This window comes from Muscardinus avellanarius, assembly GCF_963383645.1.
Source record: "Muscardinus avellanarius genome assembly, chromosome: 16".
NCBI lineage: Eukaryota > Metazoa > Chordata > Mammalia > Rodentia > Gliridae > Muscardinus > Muscardinus avellanarius.
In genome coordinates, this window is record NC_137802.1 from 49,090,298 (window position 1) to 49,110,141 (window position 19,844).

General features: G+C 43.7%; 1 protein-coding gene across 2 annotated transcripts in view; it reads left to right on the top strand.

Moving 5' to 3' along the window:
• Nucleotides 1-1,524: 1,524 nt before the first annotated feature.
• Nucleotides 1,525-19,844, top strand: part of CDK12 (cyclin dependent kinase 12) — a gene marked incomplete at both ends in the record, with an annotated part of 79,052 nt that continues 60,732 nt past the window's right edge. For both annotated transcript variants that reach the window (XM_080714238.1, XM_080714239.1), the window contains 2 exons: nucleotides 1,525-2,567; nucleotides 18,128-19,012. In XM_080714238.1, coding sequence (XP_080570364.1) covers nucleotides 1,525-2,567; nucleotides 18,128-19,012 — 1,928 coding nt within the window. The remainder of the gene's footprint in view (nucleotides 2,568-18,127; nucleotides 19,013-19,844) is intronic.

Genomic DNA, 19,844 nt, shown 5'->3' on the forward strand with positions numbered 1-19,844 from the left:
CTGTCTCAGCCTCCCAAGCGCAGGGATTACAAGCATGCGCCACCACGCCCGGCTATTCTTTTTTTTTTTTTTTTTTCGGTCCTTAAGATTGAATCTAGGGGCATATTACCTCTGAGCTACATCCCCATCCAGATTTTATTCTTTATTTTGAAACAGGGTCTCACTTAACAGAGGACGGCCTCACTAAGTAGCTGAGGCTGGCCACAAACCCAGATTCTCCTGTCTCAGCCTCAAGTATTGAATTACAAGCGTGCGCCACCATGCCTGGCTCTTTATTTTGAAATAGGGTTTCACTAAGTTGTGAAGGGCTTCACTAAGTAGCTAAGGCTGGCTGCGAACCCGGTTGCTCCTGTGTCAGCCTCCCAAATGCTGGGGTTACAAGCATGTGTCACTAAGCCCGGCTTATTCATTTTTGAAACAGCGTCTCACTGAGTTGCAAAGGGCCTAAGTAGCTGAGGCTGGCCGCGAACCTGGATACTCCTGTTAGCCTCCCAAATGCTGGGATTATGAATGCCCCTGGGTTCAATCCCCAGTACCAAAAAGAAAAAAAAAAAAAAATTGGGAAGCATTGTTTAAACATTTAGGGTCTTGACTTGCAGTGTCCCCACCCTGTTAAAATTCTCCAAGTTTTGCTATAAAGTATGCTAAAATGCATTTGCAACAGAATCTGGATTTATTAGCTTAATGAGTTGCCAATAGTTTAGTTTTCAAAACAATTTTTTTTTTTTTTTGGTAGATCCATTTCAATAAGCTTTCCTCAAACGGGTGGGGGGGGGGAATCTAAAACTTATCGCGAGAGTCTACGGGAAGCGTCTCTTGCTAGGGTACTGTTCTCGCGTTGTTTCAACAAATGGGAGAGGTAAAAGGGAAGGAGAAATATCGCGAGAACTGCGGGACTCTCGCGATACCTTCTGAGGTCGCCCCTCCCCCTCCCCCTAGTGCCGTTTCGGTTTAATCTAGTGTGTGACTGAGTCTGTGTGAGGGAGCGAGTGTGTGAGGGAGATACTGAGGTGAGGCGGAGGCTAGGGAAGGGGCTCCCTCAGGAGCGAGGGACAGAGGGGCGTGAGGCGCCGGGCCCGTGGCACCCCGGCGACAGGAAGCCGCCCCGAGCCGGGCTACCGCGTAGGGGAAGGGCCCGCGCCGTCCTCAAGGGCCCCAGAGTCGGAGTCGGCCCCACATCCCCGGACCTTCGGCTCCCTTCTTCCTCGACCTCTCCGGGACCCGGAACTGAAGACTAGCTTGGCGGGGGCTTTGGGTCAGACTTGTGCAGCTACCCGTTGTCTCGCAACTCCGTTGCTGAGGAACTCTCATTTCTTCTCTCGCTCCTTCACCCCCCCCCACCTCATGTAGGAGGTTGCTGAGGAGCCGGGAGGGAGGAGGAGCCTGGCCTACGGTCCCTTCCCTCCCCACCCCCTGCTAGGGGCTCTTTGGTGGGCGTGGAGTTGGGGTTGGGGGGGTGGGCGGGGGTTACTTTCTGGAGTGCTGGGGAACTTTTTTCCCCTTCTTCAGGCCAGGGGAAAGGGAATGCCCAATTCGGAGAGACATGGGGGCAAGAAGGACGGGAATGGAGGAGCTTCTGGAACTTTGCAGCCGTCATCGGGAGGTGGCAGCTCCAACAGCAGAGAGCGTCACCGCTTGCTGTCGAAGCACAAGCGGCACAAGTCCAAGCACTCCAAAGACATGGGGTTGGTAACCCCCGAAGCAGCATTGGGTACAATTATCAAACCTTTGGTGGAGTATGATGACATCAGCTCTGATTCAGACACCTTCTCTGATGACATGGCCTTCAAATTAGACAGGAGGGAAAATGATGAACGTCGTGGAACTGATCGGAGTGACCGCCTGCACAAACATCGTCACCACCAGCACAAGCGTTCTCGGGACTTACTAAAAGCTAAACAGACCGAAAAAGAAAAAAACCAGGAAGTCTCCAGCAAGACCGGATCGATGAAGGATCGGATATCAGGAAGTTCAAAGCGTTCAAATGAGGAGAATGATGACTATGGGAAGGCACAATTATCCAAAAGCAGCAGCAAGGAATCCAGGTCATCCAAACTCCATAAGGAGAAAACCCGAAAAGAACGTGAGTTAAAGTCTGGACACAAAGAACGGAGTAAAAGTCATCGGAAAAGGGAAACACCCAAAAGTTACAAAACAGTGGACAGCCCAAAACGCAGATCCAGGAGTCCCCACAGGAAATGGTCTGACAGCTCCAAACAAGATGATAGCCCCTCAGGAGCTTCTTATGGCCAAGATTATGACCTTAGTCCCCCAAGATCTCACACATCTAGCAATTATGACTCCTACAAGAAGAGTCCTGGAAGTACCTCAAGAAGGCAGTCGATCAGCCCACCTTACAAGGAGCCTTCTGCTTATCAGTCCAGCACCCGGTCGCCCAGTCCTTACAGTAGACGACAGAGGTCTGTGAGTCCCTATAGCCGGAGACGGTCGTCCAGCTATGAAAGGAGTGGCTCTTACAGTGGGAGATCACCCAGTCCCTATAGTCGAAGGAGATCCAGCAGCCCTTTTATGAGCAAGCGGTCTCTGAGTCGTAGTCCACTCCCCAGGTGAGCTGTTGGTTTAATTGTCCTAACTGTCCTTCCTAAGTTTGGGTGGGTTGTGAGGAACTGGCAACTGGTTATTATAACCTTTTGTTGAAATCCCAGTGTTGATTGGCTGGGACATTTTGCTGTTGGCTAGTCATCTAAGTAGGTGATTCTGGTCTCTTTACTCAGTTTGAGAAGAAAAGATTTCACATGCTTCCAACTGCTAAGGTAGGTATATGCAGTAGTAGGATCATCTGTTAAAAGTTTCTGTGTGAGAAATCTTAGGCTTCTTTCTGTTAATTGAGTGCATATTCTTGATACCAGTTCCTAGAGCTTTACCTGTTGCTTTGCCTTCAATTTTAAAAATTACTTGGTATTAATGCATTATTGAACCTGACTGGAGACTTAAGAAATTGCCAATTTTCATTTGTATTATCTTGAGGCTGTTTGTCTAGGTCATCCTATACCATTTTGGCTACCTACTGAGTCTCCAAATCTGTAAGTGTACTCATTGCCTAATTGAACATTATTTTAGCTTACAAATGAGTTCTACCTTTTTTTTTTTTTTTTTTTTTTTTGGTGGTACTGAGGGCGAAACCCAGGGGCTTTTCTACCTCCGGGCTATACTCCCAGACCTATTTTATATTTTATTCGGAAATAGGGGTCTCACTAAGTTTTTGGGAGCCTCACTAAGTAGCAGAGGCTGGCTTCGAACCTGTAGCATCCTTACTGCCTCAGCCTCCCAAGCGCTGGGATTACAAGCATTTGCCATCTCGGCCGGCTAAGTTCTACCATTTAACTAATGAAATTCAACTGATTAGGTAGCTTTCTCCCCATCCCCACCCCTTGATGTGCCCCCAGCCATTTCATTCATTTCATTTTTTAGGTTGACACCGTTTCGCTAAGTTGCTGAGGCTGATCTCCAACTTGAGATCCTCCACTTTGAGCCTCCCAAGTAATGGGGTTACAGGCATGCACCTGTGCCTGACTTCTCTCTCTTTCTTTCTCTCTTTCTTTTTTTCTTTCTTTCTTTCTTCCTTGATACTGGGGGTGGAACCCAGGGGCATTCTACCTCTGAGCTACACCTCAAGCCCTGTTTTTAAATCTTTATTTTGGAACAGGGTCTCACTGAGTTGTGGAGGGCCTCACTAAGTAGGTGACCCTGGCTGCAAACCTTCAATCCTCCTATCTCCATCTCCCAAGTACTGGGAATACAAGCATGAGCAACCATGCCCTGCTAACTATTTGTTTTTGAAACAGTGACCAACTAGTTTGTTGAAGGCCTCACTAAGTTGCTGACGCTGTCCTCGGGTCTCATTCTTCTAAGTACTGGGATTATAGACATGCACCACCATGCCTGGATTCCTTCTTTATTTTGAAACAGGGTCTTACAGAGTTGCTGAGGATCTCCCTAAGTTGCTGAGGCTGGCCTTGAACCTGTGATTTTCTTGTTTCATCCTATTGGGTAGTTTTCTGTTTGACATTATATAACCTAGAAGAAATTGGTTCCAAGGATAACTTGGTTTTCTTTATAGCTTTACTATTAACTGTGATCACTGGCAGTTTTCATATTTCTCTAATGATATAGTAACAGTGCTTTCACTGTGATATTTATATGAGAAAGGCATGTTAGTTTCAAATTTCAGGGCTAAGAGTAAATTATCTGTGGAAAACTTCTTATTTCTAGACAATGAATGTACCTCTTTTGGGGACCCACTTTAGTCCACAAAAGTAGAACATGATGAGCTTGAGTGGAATCCCAATATTGTTTTATGACCTTTGGCAAGTCATTTAATTTCTCCATACCTGATTTTATTCATGTGTAAAATGGAAGTAATAATTACCTACAAGTGCATAGCATACATAGTACCACTCAGTAAATTGTGTCTATGAGTAAGGACAATACTGAGCAATAGTAAAGAAATTGATAATTTGAAAATCCAGCTATGCATAGTGGCGCACACCAAATCCCAGTATTTGGGAGGCTGAGACAGGAGGATTGCAGCAAGTAGTCTCATAAACCTACCTAGAACCTGTTTCAAAATAAAAGTAGGAGCTGGGCGTGGTGGCGCACATTTGTAATCCCCACGTTTGGGTGGCAGAGACAGAAGGATCGAACAGGTTCAAAACCAGCCTCAGCTACTGAGTGAGGCTTTCATCAATAGTGAGACCCTGTTTCCAAATAAGATATAAAAAAGGTCTGGGAGTATAGCCCGGAGGTAGAAGCCTCTGGATTCTACCCCCAGTACCACCAAAATAAATAAATGAATAAATAAATAAATAAATAAATAAACAAAAGTAGGAGCCAGGCGTGATAGCACATGTCAGTTCCTGATACTTGGCAGACTAAGATAGGAGAATTGCAGGTTTGTGGCCAGGCTCAACTACATAGTGAGGCCTTTTGTAACTTAGACCCTGTTTCAAAATAAAGAATAAAAAATCTGGGCGTGGTGACACAGTTGTAATCCCAGTATTTGGGAGGCTGAGGCAAGAGGGTCCTGGTTGGCAGACAGCCTCAGCTACTTAGGCCATTTGCAACTCAGTGAGACCTTGTTTCAAAATAAAGAATAAGCCGGGCTTGGTGGCCCATGCTGGGAGAAGGTAATCCCAGTGCTTGGGAGACTAAGACAGGAGGATCACACAGGTTCAGATCCAGCCTTAGCTACCTAGTGAGGCTCTCAGCAACTTGGTGAGCCCCTGTTTCCAAGTAGAGTATAAAATAGGTCTGGGAGTATAGCCCAGAGGTAGAAGAGCCCCTGGGTTCCACCTCCAGTACCACCAAAAATAAGTAAGTAAATAAATAAATATTAGGGATGGGGGTGTAGCTGGGAGGTAGAATGCCCCTGGATACTACCTCTAGTACCGCAAAATAAAAAAGGAATAAAAAATAGGGCTGGGGTGTACCTTGAAGAAAGAATGCCCCTGGGTTCAATCCCCAGTAGCCCCCCCCACACACACACACAAAAATAAATAAATAAAAATAGGGCTAGGATGTAGCTTGGAGGTAGAAGGCCTCTGGGTTCAATCCCCAGCACCACACACACAAAAAAAGAAAAATTCATGCATGCGTTTTGCATGTCAGTGTCATTTTTGTTGTTAATGTAGTAGTTACTCAAAAACTAATGAATTCCTCAAACTGCAGAGTTCTATGTGTGAAGGAATGACATTCTTTAGTATTTCTCCCTGGTTTGCTAAAAATTATGAGGCCCGGTGTGGTGGTGCACACTTCTAATCCCAACATTTGGGAAGCTGAGCCAGGATCGCGGTTCACAGCTAGCCTCAGCTACTTAGAGAGGCCCTTTACAACTCAGTGAGAACTTGTTTCAAAATAAAGAATGAAAATAGGACCCGGGTGTGGTGGCACATGCTTGTAATCCCAGTGCTTGGAGGAGGATCGCACAGGTTCAAAGCCAGCCTCAGCTACTACTGAGTGAGGCTCTCAGCAACTTAGTGAGATCCTGTTTCCAAATAAAGTATAAAATGGGTCTGGGAGTAAAGCCTGGAGGTAGAAAATCCCCTGGGTTCCACCCCAAGTACCACACACACACACACAGACACAAAATAAAAAATAGGGCTGGGGGTGTAGCTCCTAGGTAGAATACCCCTGGGTTCCATCCCCATTACCGGGGGGGGGGGGGGGGGGAATTGAAACACAGGTTGAAAGAATTGTATTAAACATTGATATATCTAACACCTAGATTCTCTATTTAATATTTACTCTATATTTTTATCATGTATTTATTCATCTCACCATCTTTTGTTTTGATTCATCTCAAAGTAAATTGCAAAGCCAGGTGTGGTGGCGCATGCTTGTAATCCCAGCATTTGGGAAGCTGAGACAGGAGGCCTGTGGTTTGGTGCACGCTTGTAATCCCAGCATTTGGGAAGCTGAGGTAGGAGGATTGTGGTTTGCGGACAGCCTCGGCTACTTAGGCCCTCCGCAACTTAGTGAAACCCTGTTTCAAAATAAAGAATAAAAAATAGGGCAGGGGGTGTAGCATGGAGGTCAAATGCCCCTGGGTTCCATCCTTAGACACACACACACACACACACACACACACACACACACAAGACCCGGGCGTGGTGGCACACACTTATAATCCCAGCATTTGGGAGGCTGAGTCCAGAGGATCGCGGGTCACAGACAGCCTCAGCTACTTAGTGAGGCCCTCTGCAACTCAGACCCTATTTCAAAATAAAGAATAAAAAATAGAGCAGGTGGTGTAGCTTGGAGGTCAAATCCCTCTGGGTTCCATCAGGCCCGGAAAAAAAAAAAAAAAGTTGCAAGCAGCAGTATACTTCACTTTGTTTTTATTTTTTATTTATTTATGTATTGTTTTGCAGTACTGAGGATGGAACCCAGGGCATTCTATCTCCAACCTACACCCCCAGCCCTATTATTTATTCCTTAGTTTAGGGCAGATTCTCACTGAGTTGTGGAATGTCTCACTAAGTAGCTGAGGTTGGCCATGAACCATGATCCTCCTGTCTCAGTCTCTTGAATGTTGGAATAACAAGTGTGCACCACCACACCTAGCTAGAGTTCAGGTTTTTGGGAAGTGAGAAGGGTAAAAAAAATTTCTGGTACTAGGAATTGAACCCAGGGACATGCTACCTCCAAGCTACACCCACAGCCATACCTTATTTTTATTTATTTATTTATTTATTTATTTATTTATTTATTTTTGTGCTACTGGGGATGGAACCCAGGGGCATTCTACCTTTGAGTGACACCTCCAGCCCTAGTTTTTATTCTTTATTTGGAAACAGGGTCTCATTGAGTTGCAAAGGGCATCACTAAGTAGTTGAGGCTGTCCACAAACTGCAATCCTCCTGTCTCAGTCTCCCAAATGCTGGGATTATAAGCATGCACCACCAAAAAAGCTTATTTTTATTATTTATTTATTTATTTATTTATTTATTTATTTATTGATGGTACTGGGGATGGAACCCTTCTACCTCTGGGCTACACTCCCAGACCTATTTTGTATTTTTTTAAATTTGGAAACAGGGTCTCAATCCAGTGAGGCTGGCTTCGAACCTGCGTGATCCTCCTGTCTCCACCTCCCAAGCACAGGGATTACAAGCATGTGCCACCACACCCAGCTTATTTTTATTTTGAAATAGGGTCTTGCTAAATTGCTGAGGCTGGTTTTGAACCTGCTATCCTCCTATCTCAGCCTCTCAAGTACTGGAATTACAGGTGTATGCCACTACCCATAGCTCAAGGGATAAAAATTTTTTTTCCAGCCAGGCGAGGAGGTGCACGCTTGTAATCCCAGCATTCAGGAGGCTGAGACCAGAGGATCGCAGTTCGCGGACAGCCTCAGCTACTTAGTGAGGCCCTCTGCAACTCGGTGAGACCCTGTTTCAAAATAAAAAATAAAAATTAGAGAAGGGGTTGTAGCTTGAAGGTCAAATGCCCCTGGGTTCCAACCCCATACTCGCAAAAAAAAAAAAAAAAAAAAAATTTTTTTTTGTGTGTGTGTGTGGTACTAGAGGTGGAACCCAAGGGCTTTCTACCTCCAGGCTATACTCCCAGACCTGTTTTATATTTTATTTAGAAACAGGGTCTCACTAAGTAGCTGAGGCTGGCTTCGAACCTGTGCAATCCTTCTGTCTCTACCTCCCAAGCGCTGGGATTACAAGCGTGCACCACCACGCCCAACTCAATTTTTTATTCTTTATTTTGAGACAGGGTCTCACTGAGTTGCGGAAGGCCTCACCCAGTAGCTGAGGCTGTCTACAAACCCGCAATCCTCCTGTCTCAGCCTCCCAAATGTAGGGATTACAAACATGCACCACCATGCCCGGCTTCCTTTTTTTATTTTTTTTTTAACAGCACTGGAGATTGAACCAGGGACATTCTACCTCTGAGCTACAACCCCAGCCCTATTTTTTATTTTATTTATTTTTTATTTTATCCTTTTTTTTTTTTTTTTTTTTTTTTTTTGCGGGTCTTGGGATGGAACCCAGAGGTATTTGACCTCCAAGCTACACCCCCTACCCAATTTTTTATTCTTTATTTTGAAACCGATCTCACTGAGTTGCAGAGGGCCTAAGTAGTGGAGGCTGTCCTCGAACCACGATCCTCCAGTCTCAGCCTCCAAATGCTGAGATTACAAGCGTGCGCCACCACACCCGGCTGCTATTTTTTATTTTTTATTTTGAAACAGGGTCTCCTAAGTTACAGAAGACCTCACTAAGTAACTGAGAATGGCCATGAACCTCTGATCTCTTGTCTTACTCTCACAAGTATTGGGATTACAGGCATGTGCCACCATACCCAGCTCATCTGCATATTTCTTCAACCCTTTTTATTTCTTGTGTTTGAAACAGGATCTCTCTAGGTTGCTGTGAGTCTTGCTAAGTAGCTGAAACTGATCTTGAACCTGCCATCCTGTTTTTTGTTTTTTTGGGTTTTTTGCAGGTCTAGGGATGGAACCTAGGGCCATTTGACCTTCGAGCTACAGCCCCTGCCCTATTTTTTATTCTTTATTTTGAAAACGGGTCTCACTGAGTTGCAAAGAGCCTCACTAAGTAGCTGAGGCTGTCCATGAACCGTGATCCTCAAGTCTCAGCCTCCTGAATGCTGGAGTTACGAGTGTGCGCCACCATGCCTGGCTCCATCCTCTTGTTTTAGCCTCCCAAATCCTGGTATTACAAGCATGTTCTACTGTATTCAGCTTTCTGGGTTTTTTTTTTTCTCCCTTGGGAGGTAATCAGAATGAAACATGATTTAAAAAGATTAAAAGTGCTTTGGCAGGCCAGGTGTGGTGGCACATGCTTATAATCCCAGCATTTGGGAGGCTGAGACAGGAGTATTGCAGTGTGCAGACAGCCTCAGCCTCTGCAACTCAGTAAGATCCTGTTTCAAAATAAAGAATAAAAAATAGGGCCAGATGTGGTGGCATATTCTTGTAATCCCCACGCTTGGGAGGCTGAGACAGGATTGCAAAGGTTCAAAGCCATTTGCCTCTTCTACTTAATAAGGCTCTCTGCAACTTAATGAAACCCTGTTTCCAAATAAAATATAAAATAGGTCTGGGAGTGTAGCCTGGAGGTAGGAGATCCCTTGGTTCCATCCCCAGTACCACACACACACACACACACACACACACACACACACACACACAAGTAAAAAAGAAAGCTAGGACTATAGCTAGGAGGTAGAATGACCCTGGGTTCCATCCCCAATACCGCAAAAAGGAAAAAAAAAAATCTTTGGCAGAAATTTAGCTTTTCATAAACCAAATTAGCAGTGGTTAATATCGATTTCATTTCAAATGGATGGAGTCTAACAGTTCAGGGGAAAAAAACTACATTTGGTTTTGTAGACATTTTTGTGTGTATGTGTATGGAGGGGTTACTGTGCATTGAACTCAGGGGCATTCTACCTCTGAGCTACACCCTTCAGGTCCCCCCCCCCCTTTTTTTTTCATTTTGAAACAAGGTCTCACTATGTTGGTGAGAATCTCACTACTTGCTGAGGCTGTCCTTGAATTTACAATCTTCTTGTCTCAGCCTCCCTCCCAAGTACTAGGATTACAGGTTTGCACCACCACGCCTGGCCATAAATTTTTTGCCTTTTTTTTTCTTCAGGTGGTACTGAGGATTGAACTCAGTTCTACCTCGGAGCTACATCCCCAGACCTTTTTTTTTTTTTTTTTTTTTTAAACAGGGTATCATTAGGTTGCTGAGGCTGTCCTTGAATTTGGGATCTTCCTGTCTCAGCCTACCAAGTACTGAGATTACATGTATGTGCCACTACACCTGGCTTATAGACATATTAATGCTGTCTATATTTACTTTTTTCTCATCTCCTTTCCCTTTTTTATTTTAGTGGATCTGGTACTATATGTTTTATAACATAAACAGGGTTCTTTATGAAAATATGGATCTCAACTATATTGTTTGTTCATTTATTTATTTATTTATTTGCCGGTCTGGGGATGGAACCCAGGGACATTCGACCTCCAAGCTACACCCCCTGCCCCATTTTTTATTCTTTATTTTGAAACCGGGTTTCACTGCGTTGCAGAGGGCCTCACTAAGTAGCTGTCCATGACCCGCGATCCTCTGGTCTCAGCCTCCTGAATGCTGGGATTACAAGCGTGCGCCACCATACCTGACTTATTTTTTTAATTTTTAATATTCTGTGTGTGTGTGTGTGTGTATAGTACCAGGGATCAAACCTAGAAGAATTCATTTCACCTCTGAGCTATACCTTCAGTCCTATTTTATTTTTTTGTGGTACTGGGTATTGAATCCAGGGACCTTCTACCCCAGATCTATACCTCCAGCCCTATTATTTAGTTTTATTTTGAAACAAGGTCTTGCTAGGTTGATAAGAGTCTCACTACTTGCTTATTTAGGCTGTCCTCTTGACTTAGCCTCCCAATTACTCGAATTACAGGTGTGCACCACCATGCCCGACTCTATTTTATTATATATATTTTAACAAGGTCTCACTGAGGTTTTTTTTTTTTTTTTTGTAGTACTGGAAATGAACTCAGGAACATTCTAATTTCGAGCTATACCCCCAGCCCTATTTTTTTTATTCTTTATTTTGAGGCAGGGTCTCATTAAATTGTGGAGGGCCTCACTACGTACCTGAGGCTGGTCGCAAACCCGGATCCTCCTCTCTCAGCATCCCAAATTCTGGGATTACAAGCATGTGCCACCACACCCGGCTCTCTCACTGAGTTTTCAGGGTGTATCCGAGTTGCTGAGGTTGGTCTCTAACCTGCAATCTTTCCTATTTTAGCCTCCCAATATTGGGATTAGAGTCATGTAGCACCATGCCTGGCTTCTACTAAGCATTTCTGTCACTAAAAATACCACAAGTAAGCCGGGCGTGGTGGCGCACCCTTGTAATCCCAGCATTTGGGAGTATGAGACCGGAGGATCGCGGTTGTGGACAGCCTCAGCTACTTAGTGAGGCCCTTTGCAACTTAGTGAGACCCTGTTTCAAAAATAAAGAAAGCCGGGTGTGGTGGCGCACGCTTGTAATTCCAGCATTCAGGAGGCTGAGATCTGGAGGATCGCGGTTCGCGGACAGCCTCAGCTACTTAGTGAGGCCTCTGCAACTCAGTGAGACCCGGTTTCAAAATAAAGAATAAAAAATAGGGCAGGGGCTGTAGCTCGGAGGTCAAATGCCCCTGGGTTCCATCCCCAGACCCGCAAAAAAAAAAAGAATAAAAAATAGGGCAGAGGGTGTAGCTTGGAGGTCAAATGCCCCTGGGTTCCATCCCCAAACCCGCAAAAAAAACAACAAAAAAACACAAGTACATGGCCATCCAAATATTTTTTCTTTGTGTGTGTGTGTGCTTTGGATTGAACTCAGGGACATTCTAGCTATACCTCATCCCCCTTTTTTTTTTGGGGGGGTGCTGTATTAAACCCAGAGGCAGTCTACCTCCGAGCTACACCCTCAGCCCTGTTTTTTATTCCATATGTATATACTATATATTTTTGTGGTGCTAGGGATTGAACCCAGGGGCATTCTACCTCCAAGCTATACCTCCAACCCAATTATTTATTCTTTATTTTGAAACAGGATCTCACTGAGTTAGAGAGGGCCTTGCTAAGTAACTGAGGCTCTCTGTGAACCGCAGTCCGCCTGTCTCAGCCTCCCAAATGCTGGGAATACAAGCGTGCGCCACCATGCTCTTATTCTTTATTTTGAAACAGGGTCTCACTAAGTTGCCGAGTTTGGTCGAGAATCTGTGATCTCCTGTCTCGGCCTACCAAGTACTGGGATTATAAGCGTGTGCCACCACACCTGGCTCCTATTTTATTTCTTATTTTGAAATAGGGTCTTGCTAAATTGCTGCGTGTTTAGTTGAGTTGCTGAGTTTGTCTTCAAACCTGGGCTTCAAAATGTTCTATTAACAGTAGGCTTCTGTTCAGAAGCTTAAAGGTTAGTAGCCAAGTTCCTTAGGAAGGCAGGCATGCCGAAAGTTTAAAGAAACAAGTTTGTAGTACGTGGTAGCTAGCATTACTTAGTATTTAGGGCTTTAGACATTTTCTAAGGGATTTGTGTGGTGCTACGGATTTAACTAAGGAACAATTTACCTCTGAGCTATATCTGCAGCCCTATTTTACGTTTTATTTGGAAACAGGATTTCACTAAGTTGCTGAGGCTGGCATTGAACCTGTGATTCTACTGTCTGGCCTTCCAAGCACTGGGATAATATAGGTGTGTGCCATCACACCTGGGTCATATATTTTATCTCAACTCTAATTCAACCACAGAACACTTTCAGCCAAATTTTTACAAGGGTATTCATTTTCTTAAGGGTGATTAGATATTTGGTAAATATACTTTTCATATTTTATTCATTTATTTATTCATTTATTGTAGTACTGGGGATGGAAACTAAGGGTATTCTACCTCTGAGCTACACCCTCAGCCCTTTTTTTTTTAGCCTTTTTATTGTTGAAACAGGGTTTCACTCAGTTGCGAATGGCCATGCTACGTAGCTGAGGCTGTTCGCAAACTGCAGTCCACGGGTCTCAGCCTCCCAAATATTGAGATTACAAGCGTGAGCCACTGCACCTGGCTATTTTTCATATTTTATATGCTTGTGTTCATGTATATGTTACTGTTTTTAGTGCTGCAGATTCCAATTATTTTGTTTATTTATTTATTTATTTATTTTTGCGGGTCTGGGGATGGAACCCAGGGGCATTTGACCTCCAAGCTATACCCCCTGCCCTATTTTTTATTCTTTATTTTGAAACCGGGTCTCACTGAGTTGCAGAGGGCCTCACTAAGTACCTCAGGTTGTCTGCAAACCGTGAGCCTCCTCCCAAATGCTGGGATTACAAGTATGTGCCACCACGACCAGCTTGTTTTCAAACATTTTGATTCATGAAGTCTTACTAGTGATCCAAGATAAAGGCAGATATAGATGTTTTGGAATGGGAAACAATTTTTTAGACAAATGGACAAATTATATTTGTCTGGTTACTTTTTTATCTTTTGGGTCCAGTCAGAATTCTAGTTTTTTTTTTTTTTTCTTTTTTTCTTTTGCAATACTGAAGATTGAGCCCAGGGGCATATTATCTCTGAGCTATATCCCTAACCCAATTTTATTCATTATTTTGAAACAGGGTCTCACTAAACTATGGAGGGCCTCACCAAGTAGCTGAGGCTGACCATGAACCCGGATCCTCCTGTCTCAGTCTCCCAAGTACTGGAATTACAATAGTGTGCCACCATGGCTGGCCTAGTTATTTTTTGTTGCTGTTGTTTGCACAACAGTGAGGCTAGGCTTTGGTAAGAAAGCAAAAGGAATTAATGAGACTTGAGTTTCAACTTTTGAAACTTGGAATAATTTGCCATGTAGAGTTTCAGATTTTACTTCTCAATCCTTACTTATTAAGAAAATTAATTGAAGCCGGGCATGGTGGCGCACACTTGTAATCCCAGCATTCCGGAGGCTGAGACCTGGAGGATCGCAGTTCGCCGACAGTCTCAGCTACTTAGTGAGGCCCTCTGCAACTCAGTGAGACCCAGTTTCAAAATAAAGAATAAAAAATAGGGCAGGGGGTGTAGCTTGGAGGTCAAATGCCTCTGGGTTCTGGGGACCCGCAAAAAAAAAAAAAAAAAGAAAAAGAAAATTAATTGAATACACAGTAATACTTTAAGAGTTCCTAAGAAGTTGTTTGGAAACTATTTTACATTAAGAGGACCAAGACTTATCATTTTTCTTTTTCTGTGGTACTAAGAATTGAATCCAGGGACATTCTACCTCTGAGCTACATCCCCAGCCCAATTTTTTTGTTCTTTATTTTGAAACAGGGTCTCACTAAGTTGTAGAGGGCCGCACTAAGTAGCTGAGGCTGGCCATGAACCTGTGATTCTCCTTTCTCGGCCTTCTAAGTTCTGGTATTACAAGCATGAGCCATCACATCTGGATTGTGTGTGTGTGTGTGTGTGTGTGTGTGTGTGTGTGTGTGTGTGTGGTACTGAGGATTAAACCCAGGGGCATTCTGTCTCCAAGCAAAAGCTACACCCCCAGACATATTTTTTAACTTTTTATTTGAAACAAGGTCTCACTAAGTTGCAGAAGGAGTAAGTGGCTGAGGCTGTCTGCCAACCTGGATATTCCTGTGTCAGCCTCCTAAGTACTGGGATTTCAAGCTTGCGCCACCACACCCAGCCAGGGTATCATATTTTTGAAAACTTTTATTTTTACTTTTTGTGGTAGTAGGGCTTAAACTCAGGGGCCTTCTACCTCTGAGCTACACCCCCAGCCCTATTTAATTTTTTTGTTTGAAACAGGGTTTCACTAAGTTGCTCAGGGCCTTGCTGTGTTGCTGAGGCTAGCTTTGAACCTGCTGTTCTCCTGTTTTAGCCTCCTGATTATTGGATTACAGACCTGTGCCACCCTGCCTGGCTTTGAAAAAAAAATTTTTTTTGATGGTACTGGGGATTTAATCCAGGGGTATTCTACCTGTGAGCTACACCCCATCCCTATTTTTAGGGTTTTTTGTTTTTTGTTTTTTGTTTTGCGGTTCTAGGGGATGGAACCCAGGGGCATTGTACCTTCGATCTACATCCCCAGCCCTGTTTTTTAGTATTTATTTATTTATTTATTTATTTATTTATTTATTTTGTGGTACTGGCAGTGGAACCCTGGGGCCTTCTACTATACTCCCAGACCTATTTTATATTTTATTTGGAAATGGTTCTAAGTTGCTGAGAGCGTCACTAAGTAGCTGAGGCTGGCTTTGAGCCTGCATGATCCTCCTGTCTCAGCCTCCCAAGTACTGGAATTACAAGCCTGTGCCACCACACCCAGCTTTATTTTTGAAACAGTTTCACTGAGTTGCAAAGGGCTTGGCTAAGTAGCTGTCGCTGTTTGTGAACCACGATCCACTGGTCTCTGCCTCCTGAATGCTGGGATTACAAGTGTGCGCCACCATGCCCAGCTTTTAGTTTTATTTTGAAACAAGGTCTTGCTATTATTTGTCGAGCCTGTTCTTAAACCTGTGATCCTCTTGTTTCAGCCTCCCAAGTATCCCAAGTACTGTAATTACAGGTGTGTACCACCACACACCTGGCTTAAAAAAAATAATTTTTTTTTTTTTTTGCATTACAGGGGATGATACCCAGGGGCATTCTGCCTCAGAGCTACACCCCCCAGCCCTATTTTTTATTCTTTATTTTGAAAGAGTCTCACTGTTGCAAAGGGCCTCACTAAGTAGCTGAGGCTGTCTGCAAACTTCAGTCCTCCTGTCTCAGCTTTCCAAATGCTGGGATTACAAGCCACCACATCCAGCTTGCTTAAAAACTTTTTTGTTTTTGCAGTACTAGGGATGGAATTAGGGGCATTCAACCTCCAAGCTACACCCCCAGCTCTTTTTTTTTTTTTTTTTTTTTGGTCTAGGGATGGAACCCAGAGGCATTTGACCTCCGAGCTACATCTCCTGCCCTATTTTTTATTCTTTATTTGAAACAGGGTCTCACTAAGTATTAGCTGAGCCTGGCCATGAACCACAATCCTCCTCTCTCAGCCTCCCAAATGCTGGGATTATAAGCGTGCGCCATCCCACCCCGCTCGCTTGAAAACTTCTAATAAGTTACTTTGGTAAAACATTTTCTCAGGTCGGGCATGGTGGCGCACGCTTGTAATCCCCGCACTTGGGAGGCTGAGACAGGAGGATCGCACGGGTTCGAAGCCAGCCTCAGCTACTTAGTGAGGCTCTCAGCAACTTAGTGAGACCCTGTTTCCAAATAAAATATAAAAAAGGTCTGGGAGTATAGCCCGGAGGTAAAAAGCCTCTGGGTTCCACCCCCAGTACCACCAAAAAAACAAAACAAAAAAAAATTTTCTCTATAATGGATATGGTAGTGTCTGCTTGTAATCCCAGTACATGGGAGACCCAGGGAGGAGCATAGAAAACGTTCTAAGTCAGCATTGGCAATTTAGTGAGGACCTCCTCTACCTAGTGGGACCCTGTTTCCAAATCATCTGGGGGGTATAGCTCGGAGGTAGAATGTCTCTGGGTTCAATCCCCAGTACCAAAGTGTGGGGGGGATTTTCTCTAATTTTTCTAGTTGTAAATAGTAACTTTGAATATTGGGGTTTGTTTACTGTGGGCACAACTCTATTCTAAATGGATGCTATAAGGAGCAACATTTTTCTAGGATTTGCCAGGTAGCTCCTTAGTTTGAAAAGTTAGATTTTGCCAGATGTGATGGTGCACGACTTTAATTTTCATACTTAGTAGAATGAGACAAGAGAATTGAAAGTTCTAGGCCAGCCTCAGCACCATTGCAAGACCCTTAGCAACTTGGTCAGACCCTGTTTCAAAATAAAAATTAAGCCATGTGTGGTGACACATGCCTACGATTCCAGTTCTTGGGAATCTGAGATAGGATATCAGGCTCAAGGTCAGCCTCATATAGGATAATAGGTTTGAGGTCATCTTCATCAAATAGTGTGACTGTCAGCAACTTAGTGAGACCCTGTTTAAAAATATAATAGGTTTGGGGCTGTAGATCAGAGGTAGAGTGACTGTGGGTTTCGTCCCTGGTACCACAGAAAGAAAAGAAATAGAGCTGGGTCTGGTGATGCACACTTGTAATCCCAACACTTGAGAAGCTGAGACAGGAGGATCTGGTTTTTAAACAGCCTCAGCTACCTAGTGAGGCCTTTGCAACTCAATGAAATCCTGTTTCAAAATAAATAAAATATAGGGCTGAGAGTGTACCAAAAATAAATACATATAAAGGGCTGGAGGTATAGTTCAGAGGTAGAATATCTAAGTCAGTCTCTTAAACCAACTTTATTTATTTAATTATTTATTTTCAGTACTGGAAATGGAACCCAGGGACTTTGTACCTTTGAGTTAAACCCAGCCCTATTTTTTTTAGTCTATTTATTTATTTATTTATTGCAGTTCTAGGAATGGAACCCAGGAGCATTGTACCTCCAAGCTACACCCCAGTCCTTTTTTTTTTTTTTTTTTTTTTTTTTTTTTTTTTTTTTTTTGGTGGTACTGGGGTTCCTGGAAACCCTTCTACCTCCGGACTACACTCTCAGACCTATTTTATATTTTTATTTGGAAACAGGGTCTCTTAAGCCAGAGCGGCTGGCTTCGAACCTGCACAATCCTCCTGTCTCCGCCTCCCAAGCGCAGGGATTACAAGTGTGCGCCACCACGCCCAGCTCTACAGTGCATTTGTCATGTTTCCTTACACTGATTTTTTTTTTTTTTTTTTTGGTGGTACTGGGGTTCCTGGAAGCCCTTCTACCTTTCTACCTCCGGGCTACACTCCCAGACCTATTATATATTTTTTATTTGGAAACAGGGTCTCTTAAGCCGGTAAGGCTGTCTCCGAACCAGCACGATCCTCCTGTCTCCGCCTCCCAAGTACCAGAATTACAAGTGTGCACCACTGCACCTGGCTCTTTATGCTGATTTTGTTTGGGCTGATTTCTCAGACTGCTTTTGATGGCATTTAATCTATTTTTAGATTGATAAATGAGTAAAATTACAATTTTCCTTCATGTATTGCTATATTCTATCCATTTTAAACTGCCCCTCCCTTTTTTTTCCAATAGAAAATCCATGAAGTCCAGAAGTAGAAGTCCTGCATATTCAAGACACTCATCTTCTCATAGTAAAAAGAAGAGATCCAGTTCACGCAGTCGTCATTCCAGTATTTCACCTGTTAGGCTTCCATTGAATTCTAGCCTGGGAGCTGAACTCAGTAGAAAAAAGAAGGAACGAGCAGCTGCTGCAGCAGCAGCAAAAATGGATGGAAAGGAATCCAAGGGTTCACCTATATTTTTACCCAGAAAAGAGAACAGTTCAGTGGATGCTAAAGATTCAGGCTTGGAATCTAAAAAGTCATCCAAAGGTGTAAAGTTGGAAAAATGTGCCCCAGACTCTGAACCAGTGAATGTATCATCATCAAACACAGAGGTTAAAAATTCTTTAGATACAGGGAAGGTAAAGTTGGATGAGAACTCTGAGAAGCATCCTGTTGTTAAAGATTTGAAAGCACAGGGAACCAAAGACTCTAAACCCATAGCATTGAAAGAGGAGATTGTCACTTCAAAGGAGTCAGAGACATCAGAAAAGGAGATCCCTCCACCTCTCCCCACAGTTACTTCTCCTCCACCCCCTTTACCAACTTCTACCCCTCCACCTCAAACACCCCCTTTGCCACCTTTGCCTCCATTACCAGCTATTCCACAGCAACCACCTCTGCCTCCTCCCCAACCAACATTTAGTCAAGCTCCTGCTTCTAGTACATCAACTTTGCCCTCTTCTACTCACCCAAGGACATCTACTCTATCTTCTCAGGCAAATTCTCAGCCCCCTGTACAGGTTTCTGTGAAGACTCAAGTGTCTGTAACAGCTGCTATTCCACACCTGAAAACATCAACGTTACCTCCTCTGCCCCTCCCACCCTTGTTACCTGGAGATGAGGACGTGGAGAGGTAAGTCCTGTAGTTATCTTGATCTAAGTATAATGTGTTTTCTGTTTTTAAGCCTTGTCAAAACTATTCTAATGCATGGCTATGCAGAATGCACTTACAAACAGGAAGGAATTTTTTTAGGCTATTTATTTCTTTTTGTCATTGGGAATTAAATCCAGTGGTGCTCTACTACTAAGCTAAATGCTTAGTTTTTCTTTTTTTCTTTTTCTTTTTTTTTCCTGCGGGTCTGGGGATGGAACCCAGGGCCATTCGACCTTCAAGCTATACCCCCCTGCCCTATTTTATATTCTTCATTTTTGAAACAGGGTCTAAGTTACGAGGGCCTCACTAAGTAGCTGAGGCTGTCTGTGAACCAGAATCCTCCTGTCTCAGCCTCCCAAATATTGGGATTACAAGCATGTATCCCCACATCCAGCTCTACATGCCTAGTTTTTTTTTTGTTTTTTTTTTTGGTGGAACCCAGAGGCTTTCTGCCTCCGGTCTATACTCCCAGACCTATTTTCTGTTTTATTTGGAAACAGGGTCTCACCAAGTTGCTGAGAGCCTCACTAAGTAGCTGAGGCTGGCTTTGAACCTGTGCGATCCTCCTGTCTCAGCCTCCCAAGCGCGGGGATTATAAGCATTCGCCATCATGCCCGGCTACATGCCTAGTTTTTTATTTTGTTTTGAGACAGGGTCTTGCTAAGATAATGAGATTGCCCTCAAACTTTTTGCATGTGTGTGATATTGGTAATTGAACCCAGGTTATTCTACCTCTAATCTACATCCCCAGCCTTATTTTATTTATTTGTTTTTATTTTAAAATAGGGTCTTAAGCTGGATGTGGTGGCAC